Below are 26100 nucleotides of genomic sequence, written 5' to 3'. Positions count from 1 at the left end.
AGTATTACGGGTAAGGCAGATGAACTTAGAGCTTGGATTAGTACTTGAAACTATGATGTTGTTGCCATTACAGAGATCTGGTTGAGGGAAGGGCAGGATTGGCAGCTAAACGTTCCAGGATTTAGATGTTTCAGGCAGGATAGAGGGGGATGTAAAAGGGGAGGCGGAGTTGCCCTACTGGTTAGGGAGAATATCACAGCTGTACTATAGGAGGACACCTCCGAGGGCAGTGAGGCTATATGGGTAGAGATCAGGAATAAGAAGGGTGCAGTCACAATGTTGGGGGTTTACTACAGGCCTCCCAACAGCCAGCGGGAGATAGAGGAGCAGATAGGTAGACAGATTTTGGAAAAGAGTAAAAACAACAGGGTTGTGGTGATGGGAGACTTCAACTTCCCCAATATTGACTGGGACTCACTTAGTGCCAGGGGCTTAGACGGGGCGGAGTTTGTAAGGAGGGCTTCTTAAAACAATATGTAGACAGTCCAACTAGGGAAGGGGAGGTACTGGACCTGGTATTGGGGAATGAGCCTGGCCAGGTGGTAGATGTTTCAGTAGGGGAGCATTTCGGGAACAGTGACCACAATTCAGTAAGTTTTAAAGTACTGGTGGACAAGGATAAGAGTGGTCCTAGGATGAATGTGCTAAATTGGGGGAAGGCTAATTATAACAATATTAGGCGGGAACTGAAGAACATAGATTGGGGGCGGATGTTTGAGGGCAAATCAACATCTGACATGTGGGAGGCTTTCAAGTGTCAGTTGAAAGGAATTCAGGACCGGCATGTTCCTGTGAGGAAGAAGGATAAATACGGCAATTTTCGGGAACCTTGGATAACGAGAGATATTGTAGGCCTCGTCAAAAAGAAAAAGGAGGCATTTGTCAGGGCTAAAAGGCTGGGAACAGACGAAGCCTGTGTGCAATATAAGGAAAGTAGGAAGGAACTTAAGCAAGGAGTCAGGAGGGCTAGAAGGGGTCACGAAAAGCCATTGGCAAATAGGGTTAAGGAAAATCCCAAGGCTTTTTACATGTACATAAAAAGCAAGAGGATTGCCAGGGAAAGGGTTGGCCCACTGAAGGATAGGCAAGGGAATCTATGTGTGGAGCCAGAGGAAATGGGCACGGTACTAAATGAATACTTTGCATCAGTATTCACCAAAGAGAAGAAATTGGTAGATGTTGAGTCTGGAGAAGGGTGTGTCGATAGCCTGGGTCACATTGAGATCCAAAAAGACGAGGTGTTGGGTGTCTTAAAAAATATTAAGGTAGATAAGTCCCCAGGGCCTGATGGGATCTACCCCAGAATACTAAAGGAGGCTGGAGAGGAAATTGCTGAGGCCTTGACAGAAATCTTTGGATCCTCACTATCTTCAGGTGATGTCCCGGAGGACTGGAGAATAGCCAATGTTGTTCCTCTGTTTAAGAAGGGTAGCAAGGATAATCCCGGGAACTACAGGCCGGTGAGCCTTACTTCAGTGGTAGAGAAATTACTGGAGAGAATTCTTCGAGACAGGATCTAATTTCATACTCTCACTTGGAAGCAAATGGACGTATTCGTGAGAGGCAGCATGGTTTTGTGAAGGGGAGGTCCTGGCTCACTAACTTGATAGAGTTTTTCGAGGAGATCACTAAGATGATTGATGCAGGTAGGGCAGTGGATGTTGTCTATATGGACTTCAGTAAGGCCTTTGACAAGGTCCCTCATGGGAGACTAGTACAAAAGGTGAAGTCACACGGGATCAGGGGTGAGCTGGCAAGGTGGATACAGAACTGGCTAGGTCATAGAAGGCAGAGAGTAGCAATGGAAGGATGCTTTTCTAATTGGAGGGCTGTGACCAGTGGTATTCCACAGGGATCAGTGCTGGGACCTTTGCTGTTTGTAGTATATATAAATGATTTGGAGGAAAATGTAACTGGTCTGATTAGTAAGTTTGCAGACGACACAAAGGTTGGTGGAATTGCGGATAGCGATGAGGACTGTCAGAGGATACAGCAGGATTTAGATTGTTTGGAGACTTGGGCGGAGAGATGGCAGATGGAGCTTAATCCGGACAAATGTGAGGTAATGCATTTTGGAAGGTCAAATGCAGGTAGGGAATATACAGTGAATGGTAGAACCCTCAAGAGTATTGAAAGTCAAAGAGATCTAGGAGTACAGGTCGACAGGTCACTGAAAGGGGCAACAGAGGTGGAGAAGGTAGTCAAGAAGGCATACGGCATGCTTGCCTTCATTGGCCGGGGCATTGAGTATAAGAATTGGCAAGTCATGTTGCAGCTGTATAGAACCTTAGTTAGGCCACACTTGGAGTATAGTGTTCAATTCTGGTCGCCACACTACCAGAAGGATGTGGAGGCTTTAGAGAGGGTGCAGAAGAGATTTACCAGAATGTTGCCTGGTATGGAGGGCATTAGCTATGAGGAGCGGTTGAATAAACTCGGTTTGTTCTCACTGGAACGAAGGAGGTTGAGGGGCGACCTGATAGAGGTCTACAAAATTATGAGGGGCATAGACAGAGTGGACAGTCAGAGGCTTTTCCCCGGGGTAGAGGGGTCAATTACTAGGGGGCATAGGTTTAAGGTGAGAGGGGCAAGGTTTAGAGTAGATGTACGAGGCAAGTTTTTTACGCAGAGGGTAGTGGGTGCCTGGAACTCGCTACCGGAGGAGGTGATGGAAGCAGGGACAATAGTGACATTTAAGGGGCATCTTGACAAATACATGAATAGGATGGGATTAGAGGGATACCGTCCCAGGAAGTGTAGAAGATTGTAGTTTAGTCAGGCAGCATGGTCGGCACGGGCTTGGAGGGCCTGTTCCTGTGCTGTACATTTCTTTGCTCTTTGTTCTTGTCCCGTCAATGAACAGGTCCCCCATTCTTCTAATCCCCGCCCGATGCCAGCTCTGGAACCCCCCGTCCATCTTCCCCGGAGCAAAACGGTGGTTACCGCTGATTGGGGACCATACCGATGCTCCCATTGTGCCCCGGTGCCGTCTCCACTGGCCCCAGATCCTTATCGTTGCAGCCACCACCGGGCTCATGGTATACTTTGTCGGCGAGAGCGGCAGCGGTGCCGTCACCAACGCCCCCAGGCTCGTCCCTTTGCAGGACGCAATCTCCATCCTCTTCTATGCCGCCCCCTCTCCCTCCATAACCCATTTGCGGATCATCGCCACATTTGCTGCCCAGTAGTAGCTCCCTAGATTTGGCAGCGCCAACCCTCCTCAGTCCCTACTGCGTTCCAGGAACCTTCTCCTTACCCTCGGAGTCTTATTCGCCCACACAAACCCCATAATACTCCTACCTACTCTCTTAAAAAATGGACTTGGTGATCACGATGGGAACGCACTGAAACACAAACAGAAACCTCGGGAGGACCACCATTTTGACCGACTTCACTCTACCCGCCAGCGAGAGCGGTAACATGTCCCATCTTTTGAAGTCCCCCTCCATTTGCTCCACCAATCTCGTCAGGTTCAGTTTATGTAGGGCCCCGCAACTCCTGGCTATCTGGATCCCCAGGTACCGAAAGCTCCCCTCCGCCCTCCTCAGCAGTAGGCCCCCTATCCCTCTTTCCTGGTCCCCTGCCTGTAATACGAAGAGCTCACTCTTCCCTACATTGAGCTTATTGCCCGAAAACTCCCCAAACTCCCTCAGAGCCTGCATGACCTCCACCATCCCCTTCATTGGTTCCACCACGTACAGCAACAGGTAATCCGCATATAGCGACACCCGATGCTCTTCTCCCCCTCGGACCACCCCCCTCCATTTATTAGACTCCCTCAATGACATGGCCAATGGTTTGATCGGCAATGCGAACAGCAGGGGGGACAGGGGGCACCCCTGTTTCGTCCCTCGGTACAGTCGAAAGTACTCCGACCTCCGCCGGTTCGTCACTACACTCGCCACCGGGGCTCTGTAAAGGAGCTTAACCCAACTAATAAACCCTCCCCCGAACCCAAACCTACGCAGCGCCTCCCAGAGGTACTCCCACTCTACTCGGTCAAAGGCCTTCTCCGCGACCATAGCTGCCACTATCTCCGCCTCCCCCTCCTCCGATGGCATCATCATCACGTTTAAAAGCCTCCGCACGTTTGTGTTTAATTGCCTGCCCTTTACAAATCCCGTCTGGTCCTCGTGGATCACCCCCGGGACACAGTCCTCGATCCTCGTGGCCAGCACTTTTTCCAGCAACTTTGCATCCACATTGAGGAGCGAGATCGGCCTGTACGATCCACATTGCAGTGGGTCATTGTCCCGCTTTAAGATCAAATAAATTGTCGCTTCCGACATTGTCGGGGGCAGGGTCCCCTCCTCTCTTGCCTCGTTAAAGGTCCTCACTAGTAACGGGGCCAACAGGTCTACATACTTCCTGTAGAACTCCACCAGGAACCCGTCCGGTCCCGGGGCCTTCCCCGCCTGCATACTCCCCAAACCCTTGCTCAGCTCCTCCAACCCAATTGGTGCCCCCAAGCCAGCCACCTCCTGCTCTTCCACCCTCGGGAATCTCAGTTGGTCTAGGAATCGTCTCATCCCCTCTTCCCCCGCTGGGGGCTGGGATCTGTACAGCTCTTCATAGAAGGCCTTAAATACCTCGTTTATTTTCATCGCACTCCGAACCATGGCTCCCCTTCCATCCTTGACTCCCCCTATTTCCCTCGCTGCCATCCTCTTACGGAGCTGGTGTGCCAGCATCCGACTAGCCTTTTCCCCATGCTCGTAGATCGCCCCCTGCATTTTCCTCCACTGTGCCTCCGCCTTCCCTGTGGTCAACAGGTCAAACTCCTTCTGTAGCCGTCGTCTTTCCCCAAGTAATCTTTCCTCCGGGGCCTCTGCGTATCTCCTGTCCACTCTCAAAATCTCCCCCACTAACCTCTCCCTTTCCATGCCCTCTATCTTCTCCCTATGAGCCCTAATGGAGATTAGCTCTCCCCTGATCACCGCCTTCAACGCCTCCCATACCACCCCCACCCGCACCTCCCGGTTGTCATTGGCCTCCAAGTACCTTTCGATACACCCCCTCACCTTCCCACACACCACCTCGTCCGCCAGCAGTCCCACATCCAGCCACCACAGCGGGCATTGGTCCCTCTCCTCTCCCAGCGCCAGTTCCACCCAGTGCGGGGCATGGTCCGAAACGGCTATGTCTGAATACTCCGTCCCCTCCACCCTCGGGATGAGCGCCCTGCCCAGAACAAAAAAATCTATCCGGGAGTAGGCTTTGTGTACATGGGAGAAGAAAGAAAATTCCCTGGCCTGTGGCCTTGCAAACCGCCATGGGTCCACTCCCCCCATCTGATCCATAAACCCCCTGAGCACCTTGGCCTCTTCCCAGTCCTTGATTTGGAGCAGTCCAGTGCTGGATTCAACACTGTATTGAAGTCCCCTCCCATTATCAGGCCTCCTATCTCCAGGTCCGGAATGCGCCTCAACATGCGCTTCATGAATCCTGCATCATCCCAGTTCGGGGTGTATACGTTTACCAACACCACCCGCGTCCCTTGCAACCTACCATTCACCATTACATATCGCCCTCCATTGTCCACTACAATAGTCTTGGCCTCAAATAACACCCGTTTTCCCACCAATATTGCCACCCCTCTATTCTTCGCGTCCAGTCCCGAGTGGAATATCTGTCCTACCCATCCCTTTCTTTTAAAAAAAAATATATTTTATTAAAATTTTTCAAACAAAATTTTTTCCGTTTTTACAACTCAACAAGGGATTATGCATTAACTGGTAAATAACATTATTTAAATAATATAGTGAACTAACAACAACATCTAAATTAAAAAAAAGAAAAAACAAACAGCAAAAACACAAAATAGTGCCCCCCCCCCCCCCCCCCACCCCCCCGTGTTGCTGCTGCTGTCATTTCTATCTTTTCATTATCGTTCCGCGACATAGTCAAGGAACGGTTGCCACCGCCTGGAGAACCCCTGAGCCGATCCTCTCAACGCAAATTTTATTCGTTCCAATCTTATGAACCCTGCCATGTCGTTTATCCAGGCCTCCATGCCTGGGGGTTTCGCTTCCTTCCACATGAGTAGAATCCTACGCCGGGCTACTAGGGACGCAAAGGCCAAAATATCGGCCTCTTTTGCCTCCCGCACTCCCGGCTCTTCCGCAACCCCAAATATAGCCAACCCCCAGCCTGGTTTGACCCGGACCTTCACCACCTTTGAAATTACCCTTGCCACGCCCCCCCCAGAACTCACGCAGTGCCGGACACGACCAGAACATGTGTGTGTGGTTCGCCGAGCTTCCCGAGCACCTCCTACACCTGTCCTCCACCCCGAAAAACCTGCTCAGTCTTGCTCCGGTCATGTGTGCTCTATGTAGAACCTTAAATTGAATCAGGCTAAGCCTGGCACACGAGGACGAGGAATTTACCCTACTTAGGGCATCAGCCCATAGCCCCTCCTCAATCTCTTCCCCCAGCTCTTCTTTCCATTTTCCCTTCAGCTCCTCTATCATCGTCCCTCATCTCCCGGTATATTTCGGACACTTTGCCCTCTCCGACCCATGCCCCAGAAATCACTCTATCTTGGATCCCCTGCGTCGGGAGCTGCGGAAATTCCCTCACCTGTTGCCTCGCAAATGCCCTCACTTGCATATACCGGAAGGCGTTCCCCGGAGGCAACTTATATTTTTCTTCTAGTGCTCCCAGACTTGCAAACGTCCCGTCTATAAACAGGTCCCTCAGCTTCCTAATTCCTGCTCGTTGCCAACACTGGAACCCCCCCATCCATCCTCCCTGGGACAAACCTGTGGTTATTCCTTATCGGGGACCACACCGAGGCACCCGTCACTCCCCTGTGTCGCCTCCACTGCCCCCAGATCCTCAAGGTTGCCACCACCACTGGGTTTGTGGTGTACCTTTTCGGGGAGAACGGCAGCGGCGCCGTCACCAGCGCTTTTAGGCTCGTTCACTTACGGGATGCCATCTCCAGCTTCTTCCACGCTGCTCCCTCTTCCTCCCTCACCCACTTACAGACCATCGACACATTGGCGGCCCAGTAGTAGTCGCTCAAACCCGGCAGCGCCAGTCCCCCTCTGTCCCTACTACGCTGCAAGAACCCCCTCTTTACTCTCGGTGTCTTTCCTGCCCACACAAAGCTCGTAATGCTCCTGTCTATTTTTTTTAAAAAGGCCTTTGTGATCAGAATGGGGAGGCACTGAAACACGAAAAGAAACCTCAGGAGGACCACCATTTTAACTGCCTGCACTCTGCCCGCCAGCGATAGCGGCACCATATCCCACCTCTTAAAGTCCTCCTCCATCTGCTCCACCAGTCGCGTCAGGTCAAGTCTATGCAGGGTTCCCCAGTTCCTGGCCACCTGGGTCCCCAGGTATCGGAAGTTCCTTTCCACTCTCCTCAGCGGCAGAGCATCTATCCCCCTTCCCTGTTCCCCGGGGTGCATTACAAAAAGCTCGCTCTTCCCCAAATTTAGCTTGTATCCCGAGAACTCTCCAAACTCCCTAAGTATCTGCAATACTTCTGGCATCCCCTCTACGGGGTCCGCAACGTATAGCAGTAGATCATCTGCGTAGAGCGACACTCGGTGCTCCTCTCCCCCTCTAAGCACCCCCCTCCACTTCTTAGAATCCCTCAGTGCTATGGCCAGTGGTTCAATTGCCAACGCGAACAGTAACGGGGACAGGGGACACCCCTGTCTTGTACCCCTATGTAGCCGAAAATACCCCAATCTTTGCCGGTTTGTGACTACGTTTGCCACCGGGGCCCCATATAAGAGTCTGACCCATCTAATAAACCCCTCAACGAACCCAAACCTCTTCAGCACAGATAGTCCCACTCCACCCTATCGAATGCCTTCTCTGCACCCATCGCCGCCACTATCTCTGCCTCCCCCTCCGGTGGGGGCGTCATCATCACCCCCAGCAACCTTCGTACATTAACATTCAGTTGTCTCCCCTTTACAAACCCTGTCTGGTCGTCATGCACCACCCCTGGGACGCAATCCTCTATCCTTGCTGCCATCACTTTTGCCAGCAGTTTGCCATCTACATTTAGGAGTGAGATAGGCCTGTATGACCCGCATTGCAGCGGGTCTTTATCTCGTTTCAGGATTAGCGATATCGTTGCCTCCGACATTGTCGGGGGTAGCATCCCCCTTTCCTTAGCCTCATTAAAGGTTCTTGCCAAGAGCGAGGCCAACAGATCCACATACTTCCTGTAGAATTCCACCGGAAACCCGTCTGGTCCCAGGGCCTTCCCTGCCTGCATGTTCCCCAGTCCTTTAATCACCTCATCCACCTCGATTGGCTCCCCCAGACCTGCCACCTCCTGCCCCTTCACCTTCGGGAACCTTAGCTGGTCCAGAAAGTGTAACATTCCTTCTTTTCCCCCCGGGGGTTGAACAAAGAACAAAGAACAAAGAACTGTACAGCACAGGAACAGGCCCTTCGGCCCTCCAAGCCCGTGCCGACCATACTGCCCGACTAAACTACAATCTTCTACACTTCCTGGGTCCGTATCCTTCTATTCCCATCCTATTCATATATTTGTCAAGATGCCCCTTAAATGTCCCTATCGTCCCTGCCTCCACTACCTCCTCCGGTAGTGAGTTCCAGGCACCCACTACCCTCTGCGTAAAAAACTTGCCTCGTACATCTACTCTAAACTTTGCCCCTCTCACCTTAAACCTATGCCCCCTAGTAATTGACCCCTCTACCCTGGGGAAAAGCCTCTGACTATCCACTCTGTCTATGCCCCTCATAATTTTGTATACCTCTATCAGGTCGCCCCTCAACCTCCTTCGTTCCAGTGAGAACAAACCGAGTTTATTCAATCGCTCCTCATAGCTTATGCCCTCCATACCAGGCAACATTCTGGTAAATCTCTTCTGCACCCTCTCTAAAGCCTCCACATCCTTCTGGTAGTGTGGCGACCAGAATTGAACACTATACTCCAAGTGTGGCCTAACTAAGGTTCTATACAGCTGCAACATGACTTGCCAATTCTTATACTCAATGCCCCGGCCAATGAAGGCAAGCATGCCGTATGCCTTCTTGACTACCTTCTCCACCTGTGTAGCCCCTTTCAGTGATCTGTGGACCTGTACTCCTAGATCTCTTTGACTTTCAATACTCCTGAGGGTTCTACCATTCACTGTATATTCCCTACCTGCATTAGCCCTTCCAAAATGCATTACCTCACATTTGTCCAGGTTAAACTCCATCTGCCATCTCTCCGCCCAAGTCTCCAGACAATCTAAATCCTGCTGTATCCTCAGACAGTCCTCATCGCTATCCGCAATTCCACCAACCTTTGTGTCGTCTGCAAACTTACTAATCAGACCAGTTACATTTTCCTCCAAATCATTTATATATACTACAAAGAGCAAAGGTCCCAGCACTGATCCCTGTGGAACACCACTGGTCACAGCCCTCCAATTAGAAAAGCATCCCTCCATTGCTACCCTCTGCCTTCTATGGCCTAGCCAGTTCTGTATCCACCTTGCCAGTTCACCCCTGATCCCGTGTGACTTCACCTTTTGTACTAGTCTACCATGAGGGACCTTGTCAAAGGCCTTACTGAAGTCCATATAGACAACATCTACTGCCCTACCTGCATCAATCATCTTAGTGACCTCCTCGAAAAACTCGATCAAGTTAGTGAGACACGACCTCCCCTTCACAAAACCGTGCTGCCTCTCACTAATACGTCCATTTGCTTCCAAATGGGAGTAGATCCTGTCTCGAAGAATTCTCTCCAGTAATTTCCCTACCACTGAAGTAAGGCTCACCGGCCTGTAGTTCCCGGGATTATCCCTGCCACCCTTCTTAAACAGAGGAACAACATTGGCTATTCTCCAGTCCTCCGGGACATCCCCTGAAGACAGCGAGGATCCAAAGATTTCTGTCAAGGCCTCAGCAATTTCCTCTCCAGCCTCCTTCAGTATTCTGGGGTAGATCCCATCCGGCCCTGGGGACTTATCTACCTTAATATTTTTTAAGACACCCAACACCTCGTCTTTTTGGATCACAATGTGACCCAGGCTATCTACACCCCCTTCTCCAGACTCAACATCTACCAATTCCTTCTCTTTGGTGAATACTGATGCAAAGTATTCATTTAGTACCTCGCCCATTTCCTCTGGCTCCACACATAGATTCCCTTGCCTATCCTTCAGTGGGCCAACCCTTTCCCTGGCTACCCTCTTGCTTTTTATGTAAGTGTAAAAAGCCTTGGGATTTTCCTTAACCCTATTTGCCAATGACTTTTCATGACCCCTTCTAGCCCTCCTGACTCCTTGCTTAAGTTCCTTCCTACTTTCCTTATATGCCACACAGGCTTCGTCTGTTCCCAGCCTTTTAGCCCTGACAAATGCCTCCTTTTTCTTTTTGACGAGGCCTACAATATCATTCGTCATCCAAGGTTCCCGAAAATTGCCGTATTTATCTTTCTTCCTCACAGGAACATGCCTGTCCTGTATTCCTTTCAACTGACACTTGAAAGCCTCCCACATGTCAGATGTTGATTTGCCCTCAAACATCCGCCCCCAATCTATGTTCTTCAGGTCCCGCCTAATATTGTTATAATTAGCCTTCCCCCAATTTAGCACATTCATCCTCGGACCACTCTTATCCTTGTCCACCAGTACTTTAAAAAAAAAAAAAAAAAAAAAAAAAAAAAAAAAAAAAAGAGGTTGGGACTTATATAGCCTCTCATAAAAGGTCTTGAACACCTCGTTCACTTTCCCTGCTCTCTGCTCCATATTTCCCGTTTCGTCCCTAACTCCCCCGATCTCTCTCGCCACCATCCTCTTCCGAAGTTGGTGGGCCAACTGCCGGCTCGCCTTTTCCCCATACTCATATTGCATCCCCTGTGCCTTCCTCCACTGTGCCTCTGCCTTTCCCGTGGTCAACAGGTCAAACTCCGTCTGTAGTCTTCGTCTTTCTCTGTATAGCCCTTCGTCTGGGGCCTCCGCATATTTTTTATCCACCCTCAAAATTTCCCCCACTCATATCTCTCTTTCTTTGCCCTCTTGTTTCCCCTTGTGGGCTCTGATGGAGATCAGCTCTCCTCTAACCACCGCCTTCAGCGCTTCCCATACTACCCCCACCTGAACCTCCCCATCGTCGTTGACCTCCAGGTATCGCTCAATACACCCCCTCACCCTTCCGCAGACCCCTCGTCCGCCAATAGTCCCATATCTAGTCGCCAGAGTGGGCACTGCTCCCTTTCCTCTCCTAGTTCCAAATCCACCCAATGCGGGGCGTGGTCTGAAACAGCTATGGCCGAGTACTCCTCCGTTCCTGCCACTTTCGGGATCAGTGCCCTTCCCAAAACGAAAAAGTCTATCCGGGAGCATACCTTATGGACGTGGGAGAAGAAAGAGAACTCTTTAGCCATCGGCCTGGCGAATCTCCACGGATTCACTCCCCCCATTTGTTCCATAAATCCCTTAAGCACCTTGGCCGCTGCCGGCCTTCTCCCGGTCCTGGATCTGGACCGGTCTAGCCCTGGATCCAGCACGGTGTTAAAATCCCCCCCCCATTACCAAGCTTCCCACCTCCAGGTCCGGGATAGGTCCCAGCATTCGCTTCATGAATCCCGCGTCATCCCAGTTCGGGGCATATACATTCACCAGCACAAACGCCTCTCCCTGCAGTCTGCCACTCGCCATCACATATCTGCCCCCACTGTCCACCACTATATTCTTAGCCTCGAATGATACACGTTTCCCCACCAATATTGCCACCCCTCTGTTTTTCGAGTCCAACCCTGAGTGGAATACCTGTCCCACCCATCCTTTTCTTAATCTAGCCTGATCCGCCACCTTCAGGTGCATCTCCTGGAGCATGACTACGTCCGCCTTCAGTCTCACCCATCCCTTTCTTAACCTGACCTGGTCCGCCACCTTCAGGTGTGTCTCTTGGAGCATGACCACGTCTGCCATCAGTCCCTTTAAGTGCGTGAACACTCGAGCCCTCTTCACCGGCCCATTCAGGCCCCTCACGTTCCACGTTATCAGCCGGATTGGAGGGGCTCTCACCCCGCCACCCCCTGCCGACTAGCCATCTCCTTTTCTGGGCCAGTCCCGTGTCCACGCCTCCCTCACCCTCCAGTCCCCCAGACGGGGGACCCCCGTCCCGACCACCTCTTCTATGTCCCATTCCCTTTCGGCCAGTGCAGCAGCAACCCTTTCCCCCCCACCCCCCCCCCCTTCCCTCCCCCCCGCTAGATCCCTGTCTAGCTTTTTTGCTCCCCCCATGTCACTCCCGTAAGTCAGCTGACACCTGCTGACCCCGGCTACCCCCGCTATCCCATTGACCTCCCCGTGTGGGAGTTCCCCTCCCACCTTTCTTCCCGCACGTGGGAAAAACAAGAAACCCCGCGCTTTCCAAAGCCCGCTCCGCTCCCTCTGGCGCAGCTCCTGTCGTGGCCTTGTCTCTCTCCCCCAGCCCATGTAACATTTCCTGCACGTGATTGTGATTGACCCCCTATACACAACAACCATCACACATCAAACCTCAAATATCCCACCCACCCTCACAAACCCTCAGTTAGAGTCCAACTTTTCGGTTTGTATAAATGTCCACGCCTCTTCAGGCGTTTCAAAGTAGTAGTGTTGGCCCTTGTATGTGACCCACAGTCGCGCTGGCTGCATCATTCCAAATTTCACTTCTTTCCGGTGCAACACTGCTTTGGCCCGGTTGAAACCCGCTCTCCGCTTTGCAACCTCCGTGCTCCAGTCCGGGTATATTCGGATCTCTGCATTGTCCCACTTACTGCTCCGCTCCTTCTTGGCCAATTTCAGGACCCACTCTCTGTCCGTGAACCGGTGGAACCTCACCACCATCGCCCTTGGCGGCTCATTTGCCCGGGGCCTCCTCGCCAGCACCCGGTGTGCCCCGTCCAACTCCAGCGGCCGCGAAGGGGCCTTCTTGCCCATCATCGCCCCGAGCATCATGCACACGTATGCCCCGGCATCGGCCCCCTCCGCTCCTTCAGGGAGACCCAGGATCCGCAGATTCTTTCTCCTCGACCTGTTCTCCAGGTCTTTGAGTCTTCCTGCCCACCTCCTGTGTAGCTCCTCGTTCTGCTCCACTCTCACCACCAGGCCCGAGATCTCGTCCTCGTTCTGACCAACTCTTTTTTGTACCTCCTGGATCTGAACCTCGTGGGCCTTCTGGGTGATCCCTAGTCCTTCGATTGCCGAAAGCATAGGCGCCAGCATTTCCTTAGGCATCTCCTCGCACTGCTCCTCGAAGCAGTACTTGATAAACTCCTGCAGCTCCACTTTGTCTCTGGCCGCCGCCATTTTGTCTTTTTTCCCCAGTTTTTCCCGTCGCTCCAATGCCACTTTTGTGGCCGTTACGCTTCGAGTCCGTTTCATACAAGTTGGAGGGGGACCTCCCTCTTACCTTCCCCACGGGTTAGTATCAAATAAAGTTCCGTTGGGGCTCTTCTAGCGAGCCCGAAAGTCCGTGGTAGCGGGAGCTGCCGAATCGTGCGGCTCAGCTCCACATAGCCGTACCCGGAAGTCCCAAGATCTTTACTAACTGCATGTTTGAGATCAGGAACTCAAAAAGTACTTCAGATTTGTGTGTCAAAGAAAAGAGGCTTCTGAAAGCATTATATTTGGACGGATTTATCTAAACTTCAGGTTAGAGGCTTTCTAATCAATTATTAGGGGCGGGATTCTCCGCCGGCGTGATTCTCCGTTTTGCCCGCGCCTGGGGGTTTCCCGACGGCGTGGGGCTTCCCCACAATGGGAAACCCCATTGACCGGCCGGCGTAACGGAGAATCCCGCCAGTGGGTCGGGGCAGAAATGTGGCGTGGCGGGGCGGAGAATCCAGCCCCAACTTTTCCTTTAAGACGAGTGAAAAGGGAACGCAATGAAATTGCCAGATCAATTATAGAAGGTTTTAAAATGCACCATATTAACTTGAATACTTTGAGAATCATATGGTACTTGAGGATGTGTTTCATGAGAGAATATCTGAACTAAGCACATTTGCACAAGCTTGTGGTAACTGTCATGCAGTTTGTTAAATCTTTTGTATTTTGCTCTCCCTTTGTGCCTCCTCAAGGGTGAATTGCTGAGTCCTTGTCGATGTGATGGCTCAGTACGCTACTCACACCAGCCATGTCTTTTGAAGTGGATTAGTGAAAGAGGGTCATGGAGCTGTGAGATTTGCTGTTACAGATACCATGTTGTGGCAATAAGGATGAAAAAACCATGCCAGGTAAAGAATCATTATATGAATTATCCATTAAGAAAGTCTATTTGAAACTACAGGCTGAGATGTTTACACCTCAGGAAGGCTTTTATATTACAATGATAGACTTTGGGCGCGATCTCCCCAAAAATGTCAAAGTTAATTTGTGGTGAGTTTTTCAGGGAGTTTCCCGCTGGCTCTGCCGGTGAATTCCCAACCGCTATTCGATGACGTTTTGTCACTTTTTTGGGCCCTGGGGCGTTTCTCACCGGTTTAGCCCACACTGAGAATTATTTTTAACACTGGGGAGCTGAACTCCGAGATCGGGCTGCCATTTTGAAAGGGTGCCCTGGTCTCTAAGTGAGTTTATGGGTTCCCCACACCCATGGGCAATGACATCCCCCCCTACACACATGGACACTATCCCACACCCACATCGCGCCCAAAGTCTATCATTGTAATATAAAAGCCTTCCTGAGGTGTAAACATCTCAGCCCCAAGTGAAGACACCCCGTTATGGGGTCCCTCAGGTTCCCCCCTTTTCAGGCCCCCTATCCTGTCTTAAAACACCCTATTCCTTCTAGGATACCCACCCAACATCCCAGACGTCTCTACTTACCTGCCCTGCACTCCAGCACTTCACCCCCTCCCCCCACTTTCAACACCCCCCTCATTTCATGGGCATAGCTCCCCTTGCCCCCTGGCCCTTGGCTCTGCCACCCTGGCACCCTTGCACTGCCACCCTGAAACCCAGGCAGTGCTCCTGCTGGCCTGGCAGTGCCATTTGGGCACCTTGGCAATGCCAGAGTGGCAGTGCCAAGGTGCCAGCTGGGTAGTGCCAAGGTGCCCACATTCCAGGGGGAGAGCCTGGGATCCCCCTCCACTTACCCTGACCACCCTGGGGTCTCCGGTGGCCCAGGAGACCCCCGGGTGGAATTCCACCTGGTCCACATTTGTGTAGACCAGCACTGATCGGCGCCCGGCTGAAGCCTCCTTGGGGAGACCGAAGATTCGAGGGAGGCCAGTGGATCCTGGTCAGGTAGGTCATATGCAGGTTTACAACCTAATTCCACGAGCGGCATTTGGTCCTGCCCCTTTGGGGCGGGGCTCTGATCCGACATCTCACGGGATTTCGGAGAATCCCGGGAGGCGCAGAGCCTGTCGGGAGCCTCTCACGGCATTCTCCAGCCGCGTTGCGCTCAATCGAGAGCAGAACGAGGCCGGAGAATCGTGCCAATTGAGAGTAAGTTTGCAGTTACGCCTCAAACTAATGCATGCTTTAATGCCCAGACACAGTAAGATCTCAGCATGAGAATGTGACCATTCGATCCAAAAGGAATGTGATAAATACTTCACTATGTACTGCTGTAACATTTATCCCCTTTGCAATGATAGCTTTCTTTTTAGACAAGAAACAAATGCTGCTTTTTATAGAATATTAAAAATATATTAAAACTGCAGTGTTTGACATTAATAGAAGAGTGTGAACAGATTCATAACCTTTGTCTATTATTTTAACAAATACGCTAACAATGATATTTCAATATTGGTAACACATTGGTTGGTTGCTTTTAGATTTACATACTGAAATTGGATGTTTTTGTTATTACAAAAATCTGTGTGAGTAATTCCATCATGTTATATAATTTTTTAAAAATAAATTTAGAGTACCCAATTATATTTTTTTCCAATTAAGGCATAATTTAGCATGGCCAATCCACCTAACCTGCACATCTTTGGGTTGTGGAAGTGAAACCCACGCAGCCACGGGAGAATGTGCAAACTCTGCACCGACAGTGACCCAGGGGCGGGATTCGAACCCGCTTCCTCAGTGCCTTAGGCAGCAATGCTAACCATTGTGCCACGTGCCGCCCCATCATGTTATATAATGATGAACTTCCTTGATTAAGATTCTCTCATAATGAAATAAACTTTCATAAAAACTGAAAACATTCAGTTGCACAAACTGAAATTCACACAAGGAATATTCAAGTAGTAGCTTCATTCATGCTAAACATTTGTTATGACATCACCTTTGCACAATAGATAAAATGGTGTAACTTGTCTTTTTCTCAACGCAACTGTGTATTTATTAATATATCTGTATGGATACAAGTGATATTGACTTTTTTGATATTCACATCTGTTCAGGTTTGAATAATAATACATGAATAAGTAATATAACAATATTGCAATGAGTTGTTACAATTGAAATTGAAACTGATAATGTCAGAGTATGCTATTGTTTGAAAAGTTGTAACTGAGCATTTGGTTCCCCTATTATCATGAATGTAATGCTTGTTCTGTGTTCTACTTTGATTGCGAGATATAAATGAAGAATGCTGTTTTAATATATAATCCAAAGGGTTTAAGGGTTGGTTTACTTGGGATACCTCAAAATTACTTCTTGCAGTTTTAAGATAATAATTTGGGTACTTGGCTAATTCTACCAACATGATATGCGCATAAGTTCCAGATGGAATAACAGGGGATATTTAATTATAGGGGAAGGACAGTTTCTCCATTCAGTTGCATCTGATTTGTTTTACAAATTTTATGTGAAGTAAAATTTTGATTTTGAGGGGAATAGGTAAATCCAAATTCAGTACAGGCAAGATAGAAGCCTTACAAATTGAGATGAGGAATTATACACTCAAGAAGTCCATTGCTGAGATCTGTTGTATGGTTTGTAGCCATCTGGGATGGCCACTTACAACAAGAAACATGGCGTTTGCAAAGCCTAAAGGGAAATGTGGACAATGTAAGATTCAGGCAGGCACAGAGCTTGAATGTATATTTGTGAGCAAAGAATGCAGACTGCATCAAAACCCCAACCGATGAGCATTTTGATGGCCCAGCTCCGTAAGACAAAGGATTGATACTCAGGTAACCGATACAAGTCCAGACATTTCGGCGCCACTCCCTTTACTCAGGAAGCATAAACAACAGGGTCACTGACGGCTTAGGACACGCCCAGCCATCAAGGAACCCGCCCCTTTATTGGCTCAGATCGAAGACAGTGATCGAGAACTGCCCAATTAATGGGGTCCAAACCTAAGGACCGCCCAAAAGAGCACAAAACTCCCCAAGGATAAAGAGAGACACTGCCATGTGTTCGATCTCTTTTGGACCTGGTGCTCCGGCAATGTCCATCTCCAATCGGAGCACCGCCAGAAGCAAGTTCAAGTTCAACGCCCGCTACCAAACGGATGAGCCCAGCTGAGCAGCAGTTACTTCTCCTGCCCCAGTAGATCCAGATTCGAACAAAGGCCACTGTTCCTCTGACCTAAGCCGGGTGCCTGAAGTTAAGTACATGTTGTCATAGTTGTTAGGTGTAGTTTAGCTCGTAGTGTTTATGTTGCATGTGTAAGTTAATCTTGTGTGTAAATAAAGTACCATTTATCTTGAACTAACTACTGGTGTTTGGCTCTTTGATCGATACCCGGTTGAACCTTGTGGCGGTATCATTTGATACCTGGCGACTCTGAAAGCAATATAATATCGATATCTAAAGAAAGAAGGGCAACCTTATTGATTGCCATATTTATAGCAGGTAAAAAAGGCAACAGTTATTGGCGACATCTGACGGGACTCGACCCAGAAGTGTCACTCCGAGAGAACCCATAAAATGGTTGAATTAGAAATCCAAATTGGAAAAGTTAAACAAACCACAAGTGTAAGATCAGTATCGATCAAACCGCCAAGATTCGCAAGTGTGTAATTTGCATGCGTACTAACAAGGGATATCAGGTAACCTCGATAGATTTTGTTGCGGAAACTTTCCGGAGTTGTGTAAACCGGAAAATAGCTTGAGCCGTACCCACTGTTTGCACCACTGCTTTATTCCCTCTTGTTCCAAATTCCCGGTAGAGATACAGAGATAATCGTAGAGATGGCAATGAAGGCAATGGAACGCCTTATGCACCCACAAGAACCCAAGGTCGCAGCGACCAACAGAGCAGAACAGTGTCCCATATGGGAAGAGGAAATTAGGAAGTACCGAAAGGGTAAAGGATGGCCCCTATGGTCTGAATTTTGTGCGAATGAGGAAACAGGTCCTGTTCATATAGGACAAACTTGGTAGGATAACCTGACCGAGATCCATAAGACGAATTTAAGTAGAGTTCGTAAGCCGATGGCAATCGTGTCCTGCTTGGCACTCCTGCGAGGCACAGAGGAGGTCGTGAGGATGCTCTGCAGACAGCTTGAGGAGAAAGAGAAGAGTAGTGAGGGAAATGTTAGCGAGTGTGAGAAAGTAAATGAGCAACTCCGAGAGCAGCTAGCGGCGAAGGACAAGGAGATGGCTGATGTCAAACAGGCACACCAATCTTGTCTCGCTCACCTAAGTAGCTTTCAGATCCAATATGATAAGGCCTACCAAGACACGCAACATGCGGTTTTGGTAAGAGAGGAAACAGAACACCAAGCAGAACAGTTGAAAAAACAAAATGCGAGGACTTAAAGGCAGCTCTACGAGCACTCCACAGTTCCACCACAGAATAGAGGCAGAGTTTGGCAGACCATGCCAAGTGCAGGCAGCAAATTGCAAGATTGCAATCACTGCTATCCGTTCAGAATGGGTTCAGAGATACCTTTGGCCCACAGTTAGATCAGGAAGATGGCCCCGATTGGCAGGTACTTAATGAAACGGCCCATCGATAATATGTAAACGAAACAGAAAGTCAGAATAGAGCCCCCCAGACCCCGAAAAGGAAAGCACCCGCACCGCCAACTGCACAGGTAGCACCCAACCCTATGAATCCAGTCACCATGCAGCGCAGAGTACTGAAAGAAGACCAACCCGATTTTGTGTATACCACCCCACTAACCATCACCCAGTTAAGGGTTGCCCGTGATAAAATTGAGACTTTTCACCCCACATCAGACCCACACCACTTTTTTGAGCGAGTTAGGCAACAGACCGTCGTGTACGGTCTGGACGAGCAGGAAGAAGTAAAACTCATTGTAATGAGCCTTGACCCATCTGTTAGTTCAGCCCTTCCCGACCCACAAAATGTAAGAGGCGGTAGCCTCCAAGATATGAAAACAGCCATTCTAGATGCAATTGGCTATAACAGAGGAGATCCAGTAGAAAGGACTCAACCGATGTAGGCAGAAAAAAGGAGAGCATCCAACAACATTTGCTGGACGCCTCTGGATACACTTCACAGCAGTATTTGGTGATTTAACACGTGCCCATCTATCTGCAGACAATACGGCCAAATGGACCCGTATTTTAGTCTCCCACGCCACGGAGGCAGGACAAAAGGCATGTGCGAATTACAACCCCTCAGACCCGGCACACAATGAAGTGTGGGTACTGAAGCGACTATCTAGAGCTTGGGAACAATCCCTACAGAAAAAGGCAGAGCAGGAGAAAGTAGATGCCAACATGAACCCCGTAAGGATACACCAAGACCCCGCATGGGTAAATGAAGGTAGAAATAACACGCAGCACCCTAAAGCGCAGGGATGCTACAATTGTGGACACGAGGGACATTACGCCCGAGAATGCAATGCCCCCCCAAAACAGCAACGAATCAGCCCACAAACGCACCACCTCGGAACAATGCCAGACCTATCCACAGCGTTAGTGCCCGTGCAGATAATTTGGCCATAAATGGCACTGATTGACGGTGTTCGGACTCCCCAACTTGGGTCTGCGACACTCTTTGGGACAAGTCCGGAAGACTGGTAGTTGCAGGCACAGTCCGGGGACACCCCGTAGAGTTCCTTTGGGAGGGTCCCGAACCACGTTAAACCCGTCCACGATGTACCAGCGAGATATATGGCCCACTATAGACACTATCGCTCTTAGTGGCTTAACAGGACACCTCCAGCAGGGACACATTACGGCCCCTATGGATATCCAGATCGGTAACATTAAAACCAAGCACTCAGTCGTTTTGGTGGATTTACCCCAGACAGCATAACACCTCTTGGGGATAGATTTTATGAGCTCACAGAACCTTTCTTTCGACCCCGTAAATATGTGTGTGTGGAAAATGGCAGGAGCAGCACAAGCACAAGCCCCCAGCACAGCTCACAGTAGGAGACTACGCACACAGGATTAGCTCAGTGGGAGAGTACTGGTTTGATCCACAAACCATTACCATGGACAAAACAGTTAGGAAAGTCTTGAAGAAACGCAAAGCATCGTTTGCCCAGCACAAACACGATTGCGGTAAAATTCCAGGAATGGTCACCATTACAGGTCCCGATCCTAAGCCCCAGAAACAATACGGTTTTCCACAGCAAGCCAAGGGAGAGATAGTAAAGTAATTCAGAGTTTATTGGACCAAGGCGTAATTCGGCCTGTAGCCTCAACGAACAATGCCTCGATTTGGCCCGTAAGAAAACCAGATGGTTCATGGTGACTGACCATCGATTATAGAGAATTAAACAAAGTAACTCCATTAGCAGCCCCCATCGTTGCCACGAGTCCCGAGACCATGTTAAAGCAGGGATCACAGTCAAAACTTTTCACGGTTCTGGACATTACCCATGTCTTTTGGTCCATTCCATTGGACAAAACGTGCCAGTACAAATTTGCGTTCACCTTCCAGGGACAGCAGTACACATGGACATGCCTTCCACAAGGCTTCCACAACTCCCCCTCCATTTTTCACAGACAATTGCCAAAATTTCCCCGACCCGAATGCCTCATTCAGTATGTGGACGACTTGCTCCCACAGACTGACACCAGGGAAGAGCACATTTTGCTTCTTTCTGAACTATTAGGACTCCTAAAAGAAATTGGATGTACAATCAACCCCAAAGAAAGCCCAAATTCTCCAAGAAAAGGTCACTTATTTAGGTACAGTCATAACGCATGGTGAGCGTGAGATAGAACAGAAACGGATCGATTCAGTTGTAAAATTTCCCTTGCCCCATAATGTTACAGTCATTTTAGGACTGGTCGGTTACTGCAGGAACATATAGACAGTTTCGCCATGAAAGCGGCCCCACTTTCCGAGCTCCTTAAGAAACAGGTCCCATGGAACTGGCTTCCACAGCACACGGGTGCCGTAGATACATTGAAACACGCCCTAAGTACAGCCCCCGCTTTGCAGGCACCAGACCCACACTCCCCATATGCAATAGAGGTAGCAACCACCGACCGAACCCTTTCGGCCGTACTTCTCCAGGAAAGGCACAATCGTTTAGGACCCGTAGCCTATGCCTCACGAGTTTTAGATCCCGTAGAGCAAGGATTTTCAGCCTGCGAAAGGCACTTGCTCGCAGTTTTTTTGGCTGTTCAGTACTTCTCGTACATAACAGGACTCAACCCTGTAACCATTTTGACCGAGCACACCCCAACACAGCTACTGTTAGACGGTAGGCTAAAAGACGGCACCGTAAGCCAAATCTGAGCAGCGCGCTGGACCCTACTCCTACAAGGACGCGACATTACGGTAAAGAGGACAAAGACGCACACGTTTCTGGCCGACAATTTACAATATGCAGGAACCCCACATGTGAAATCATTGAAGCCAAGCACAACACAGGACCCTTTGTTCCCAAATCGGTGCCGAAAAAGATAGGCAGCCCACCACAGAGAACCCAGCCCACAGATAATTCGCTAAAAATTTATGTAGATGGCTCCTCCACAATTCTGAATGGAAAAAGGATTACAGGATGTGGCATTTATGTAGAGGAGGCGCAGGGACGCGCATTAGAGGAAATCTCGTTAAAGTTGCCTGGACATTTAGGTTCGCAGGCAGCCGAGTTAGCAGCCATTGCATACATTGTGCAGCACCCAGATTCGTTCCCGTCCCCAGCAGACATATATTCGGACAGTTTGTATGTTTGCAACAGCTTGACAGAATTCCTGCCCCTGTGGGAATCTAGAGGATTTATATCCGCCGACGGAAAACCCCTACCCTCAGCGCCATTACTAAAACACATTCTCAAAGAAGCTAAAGGTCGCAAATATGGAATCATAAAAGTTAGAAGCCACCACTGTTCCTCCCCACCCGGTAGCGTAAAAGCAGACGCCCGAGCAAAAGCAGGCTCACAACATGGCCACTTTTGGCAACCCCCCGAGAGTGCCCCAGCACACAAGGTCCAGGTCTCACAGACCAATATTCAAGATTTGGCGCAGGCACAAAAGGAAGACGACACGCTAAAGGAAATTTTAAAAGGAGACTTCCCAGCTCCCTATGATAGGCTCAAAGACACTTTAACGATACACGAGGGAATCATATTAAAGGATGGTATTTATGTGGTCCCCACCCACGACAGGAACCAGATTATTTGTCAATTCCATGACGGACACGGACACCAAGGGATAGAATCCACCCTTGCCCACCTCAGACCTCTCTGCTGGTGGCCTGATTTGAAAACTGACGTAACCCACTACATTGAGAATTGTTTGATTTGCGCCCAGAACAACCCAGACAGATATGCAAAGAAAGGTCAGCTAAGACACTCCCGTCCTGTTAATGGCCCATGGACGAACTTGCAGTTAGATTACATTGGTCCCCTATCCCCCTGCAGAAATTGATTTAAATACGTGTTGGTCGTCATCTGACACCTTCATAAAATGGGTGGAAGCAGTCCCTTCCTGAACAAACACAGCCAAAGCAACAGCAAAAATTCTAACCCAGCAGATTTTTACTAGATGGGGACTACCCCGTAGTATTGAGTCAGACCAAGGTTCGCACTTCACAGGCAGAATACTGAAAAGCGTCCCAACAATTTTTGGAATTAAACAGAAGTTTCACATTGCCTATCACCCACAGTCCAGCGGCATTGTGGAACGCATGAACAGAACCCTAAAGGCAACACTGAGGAAGATGGTACAACAGCACAATACGACATGGGACACAGTGCTCCCATTCGCACATCTGTCGAGTTCGACAGGATACACCCCCCACACCCTCATGACCGGACGACCCATGAAGGGTACCGAGTATTTATTTGGACTTGATTTGGCCAGCCCCACAGTCACCTCCCTTACCCACGAAAAAGCGGTCCAACAAATATTGGCGAATATTAAAGCAGCACAGCTCGCTGCAACTGTTTGACGAGACACTAGGAAAAAGCAGAGTAAGGGCTGCTTTGATAAAACTGTACACCCGATAGAATATACAGTCGGATAGCAAGTCATGGTCTCCTTGTACATTCCTAGTGCATTCCTCTCCCCCAAATTTGCAGGACCCTACTCAATTTCCGATAAAGTAAGCCCCGCAGTTGGACTTTCGGGTGCGGCGATGACCAGCTGAGTCGCACGTTTCGGCAGCTCCCTGTGAAACGGACTTTTGGGCTCTTGATAGGAGCCCCAACGGCAATTTTAACGGCTGAAAACACCGTGCGGTAAACCAGAAGGGTGTTCCCCCTGGACACGGATGGAAAAAGGAGAGGAAAGTGGCCGGATTGCAGCGGATCCTTTGGAACAACGGCAAGGAAGGCAAGCAGAAACCAAGATGGCGTCGGAAGGTGGCAGTTTCATATGGGGCCCTGAACAACAAGAGTTTTTGAAACGCTGCGTGGAGGAGATAAAAAAGGAAATGAAGAAAGAGTTGTTGGCCCCGATACTACAGGCGATTGAAGGGCTGAAAGAGGAACAAAAGACCCAGGAGCAGGAGCTTCGGGTCGTGAAGGCGAAAGCAGCAGAGAATGAAAACGACATACAGGGCCTGGTGGTGAAGTCGGAGATACAGGAGGCACACCAGAAACGATCTGTGGAGAGGTTGGAGGCACTGGAAAATAACGCAAGGAGGAACAACTTGAGGATTCTTGGCCTTCCTGAAGGTGTGGAGGGGGCGGACGTCGGGGCATATGTGAGCACGATGCTGCACTCGTTAATGGGAGTGGAGGCCCCGACGGGTCCGTTGGAGGTGGAGGGAGCATACCGAGTTATGGTGCGAGGACCGAGAGCAGGAGAATCTCCCAGAGCCATAGTGGTGAGATTTCTCCGTTTTAAGGATAGAGAAATGGTCCTTAGATGGGCGAAGAAAACTCGGTGTAGTAAATGGGAGAACGCGGTGATCCGCGTCTATCAAGATTGGAGTGCGGAGGTGGCGAGAAGGAGGGCGAGCTTTAATCGGGCCAAAGCGGTACTTCACAAAAAAAAGATAAAGTTTGGAATGCTGCAACCGGCAAGACTGTGGGTCACATATCAAGGGAGGCACCACTACTTTGAGACGGCGGATGAAGCGTGGACTTTTATTGTAGAAGAAAAATTGGAATGATTGGACTACGAAAATGAACGTTTGGACAAAGTGGTGGGACGAGTGGTGGGGGGGGGGGGGCGAAGAGGGATTGTATGATTAATCCTGCGGTATGGTAACTTTTCTTTCTCCCACAGGTGGTGATGGGGGAGGTGGGGAGGGAGAGGAGATGGGGCGTTGGCCATGGGAGGCGGGGCCGAGGGAGAGGCGCGGGCTTGGTTCCCGCGCTATGATAATTATGGCGGGAATAGAGAAGCAGGAAGGAGGGGGCGCCGCACGGGGCGAGCCGTGATCACGGGGGGAAGCCGAGGTCAGCCAGAGTTTGCTGACTTCTGGGAGCAACATGGGGGGAGTAATTACGCTAGCGGGGGGTCTAGCGGGGGGGGGGGGGGGGGAGGGGGGAATTACTGGGTTGCTGCTGCTGGGGAAAGGGGGGAGTGGGTGCGGGAAAGGATGGGCGGGGGGGCACCGTCTGGGAGAAATACAGCCGCGTGGGAACTGGGCGAGAAGCTGGAAAAAGATGATGGCTAACCGGCAAGGGGGGGGGGGGGGGGTGGGAAGCCCCCCAACTCGGCTGATCACGTGGAACGTGAGGGGGCTTCACGGGCCGATAAAGAGGGCACGAGTACTCGCACACCTTAAGAAACTTAAAGCAGATGTGGTCATGTTACAGGAAACGCACCTGAAACTGATAGATCAGGTTAGGTTGCGCAAAGGATGGGTAGGGCAGGTGTTCCATTCGGGGCTGGATGCGAAAAACAGGGGGGTGGCTATATTAGTGGGGAAGCGGGTAATGTTCGAGGCAAAGACTATAGTGGCGGATAACGGGGGCAGATACGTGATGGTGAGTGGCAAATTACAGGGAGAGATGGTGGTGTTGGTAAACGTGTATGCCCCGAATTGGGACGATGCCAATTTTATGAGGCGAATGCTAGGACGCATCCCAGACCTAGAGACCGGAAAGCTGATAATGGGGGGAGACTTTAACACGGTGTTGGAACCAAGGCTGGATAGGTCGAAGTCCAGGACTGGTAGGAGGCCGGCAGCAGCCAAGGTGCTTAAGGATTTTATGGAGCAGATGGGAGGGGTGGACCCGTGGAGATTCAGTAGACCTAGGAGTAAGGAGTTCTCGTTTTTCTCCTATGTCCATAAAGTCTATTCACGCATAGACTTTTTTGTGTTGGGTAGGGCATTGATCCCGAGGGTGAGGGGAACGGAATATACGGCTATAGCCATTTCGGATCATGCCCCACACTGGGTAGACTTGGAGATAGGGGAGGAAACAAGAGGGCGTCCACGCTGGAGAATGGATATGGGACTAATGGCGGATGAGGGGGTGTGCTTAAGGGTGAGGGGATGCATTGAAAAGTACTTGGAACTCAATGACAATGGGGAGGTTCAGGTGGGAGTGGTCTGGGAGGCGTTGAAGGCGGTGGTTAGGGGGGAGCTGATATCAATAAGGACACATAAAGGGAAGCAGGAGAGTAAGGAACGGGAGATGTTGTTGCAAGAACTTTTGAGGGTGGACAGACAGTATGCGGAAGCACCGGAGGAGGGACTGTATAGGGAAAGGCAAAGGCTGCATGTGGAATTTGACTTGCTGACCACAGGCACTGCAGAGGCACAATGGAGGAAGGCGCAGGGTGTACAGTATGAATATGGAGAGAAGGCGAGCAGATTGCTGGCACACCAATTGAGGAAAAGGGGAGCAGCGAGGGAAATAGGGGGGGTGAGA

The 26100-nt window shown here is 50.1% G+C and overlaps 1 protein-coding gene across 3 annotated transcripts in view; it reads left to right on the top strand.

The window, feature by feature from the left end:
* LOC140425352 (E3 ubiquitin-protein ligase MARCHF11-like) overlaps positions 1 to 26100 on the top strand; it is a 363309-nt gene that overhangs the window by 292762 nt on the left and 44447 nt on the right. For all 3 annotated transcript variants that reach the window (XM_072509533.1, XM_072509531.1, XM_072509532.1), the window contains exon 2: positions 14062 to 14217. In XM_072509533.1, the coding sequence (XP_072365634.1) occupies positions 14062 to 14217 (156 nt within the window). The remainder of the gene's footprint in view (positions 1 to 14061; positions 14218 to 26100) is intronic.

This window comes from Scyliorhinus torazame, chromosome 6, assembly GCF_047496885.1.
Source record: "Scyliorhinus torazame isolate Kashiwa2021f chromosome 6, sScyTor2.1, whole genome shotgun sequence".
NCBI classification, from domain to species: domain Eukaryota; kingdom Metazoa; phylum Chordata; class Chondrichthyes; order Carcharhiniformes; family Scyliorhinidae; genus Scyliorhinus; species Scyliorhinus torazame.
This window is presented reverse-complemented; position numbering and strand designations above follow the sequence as displayed.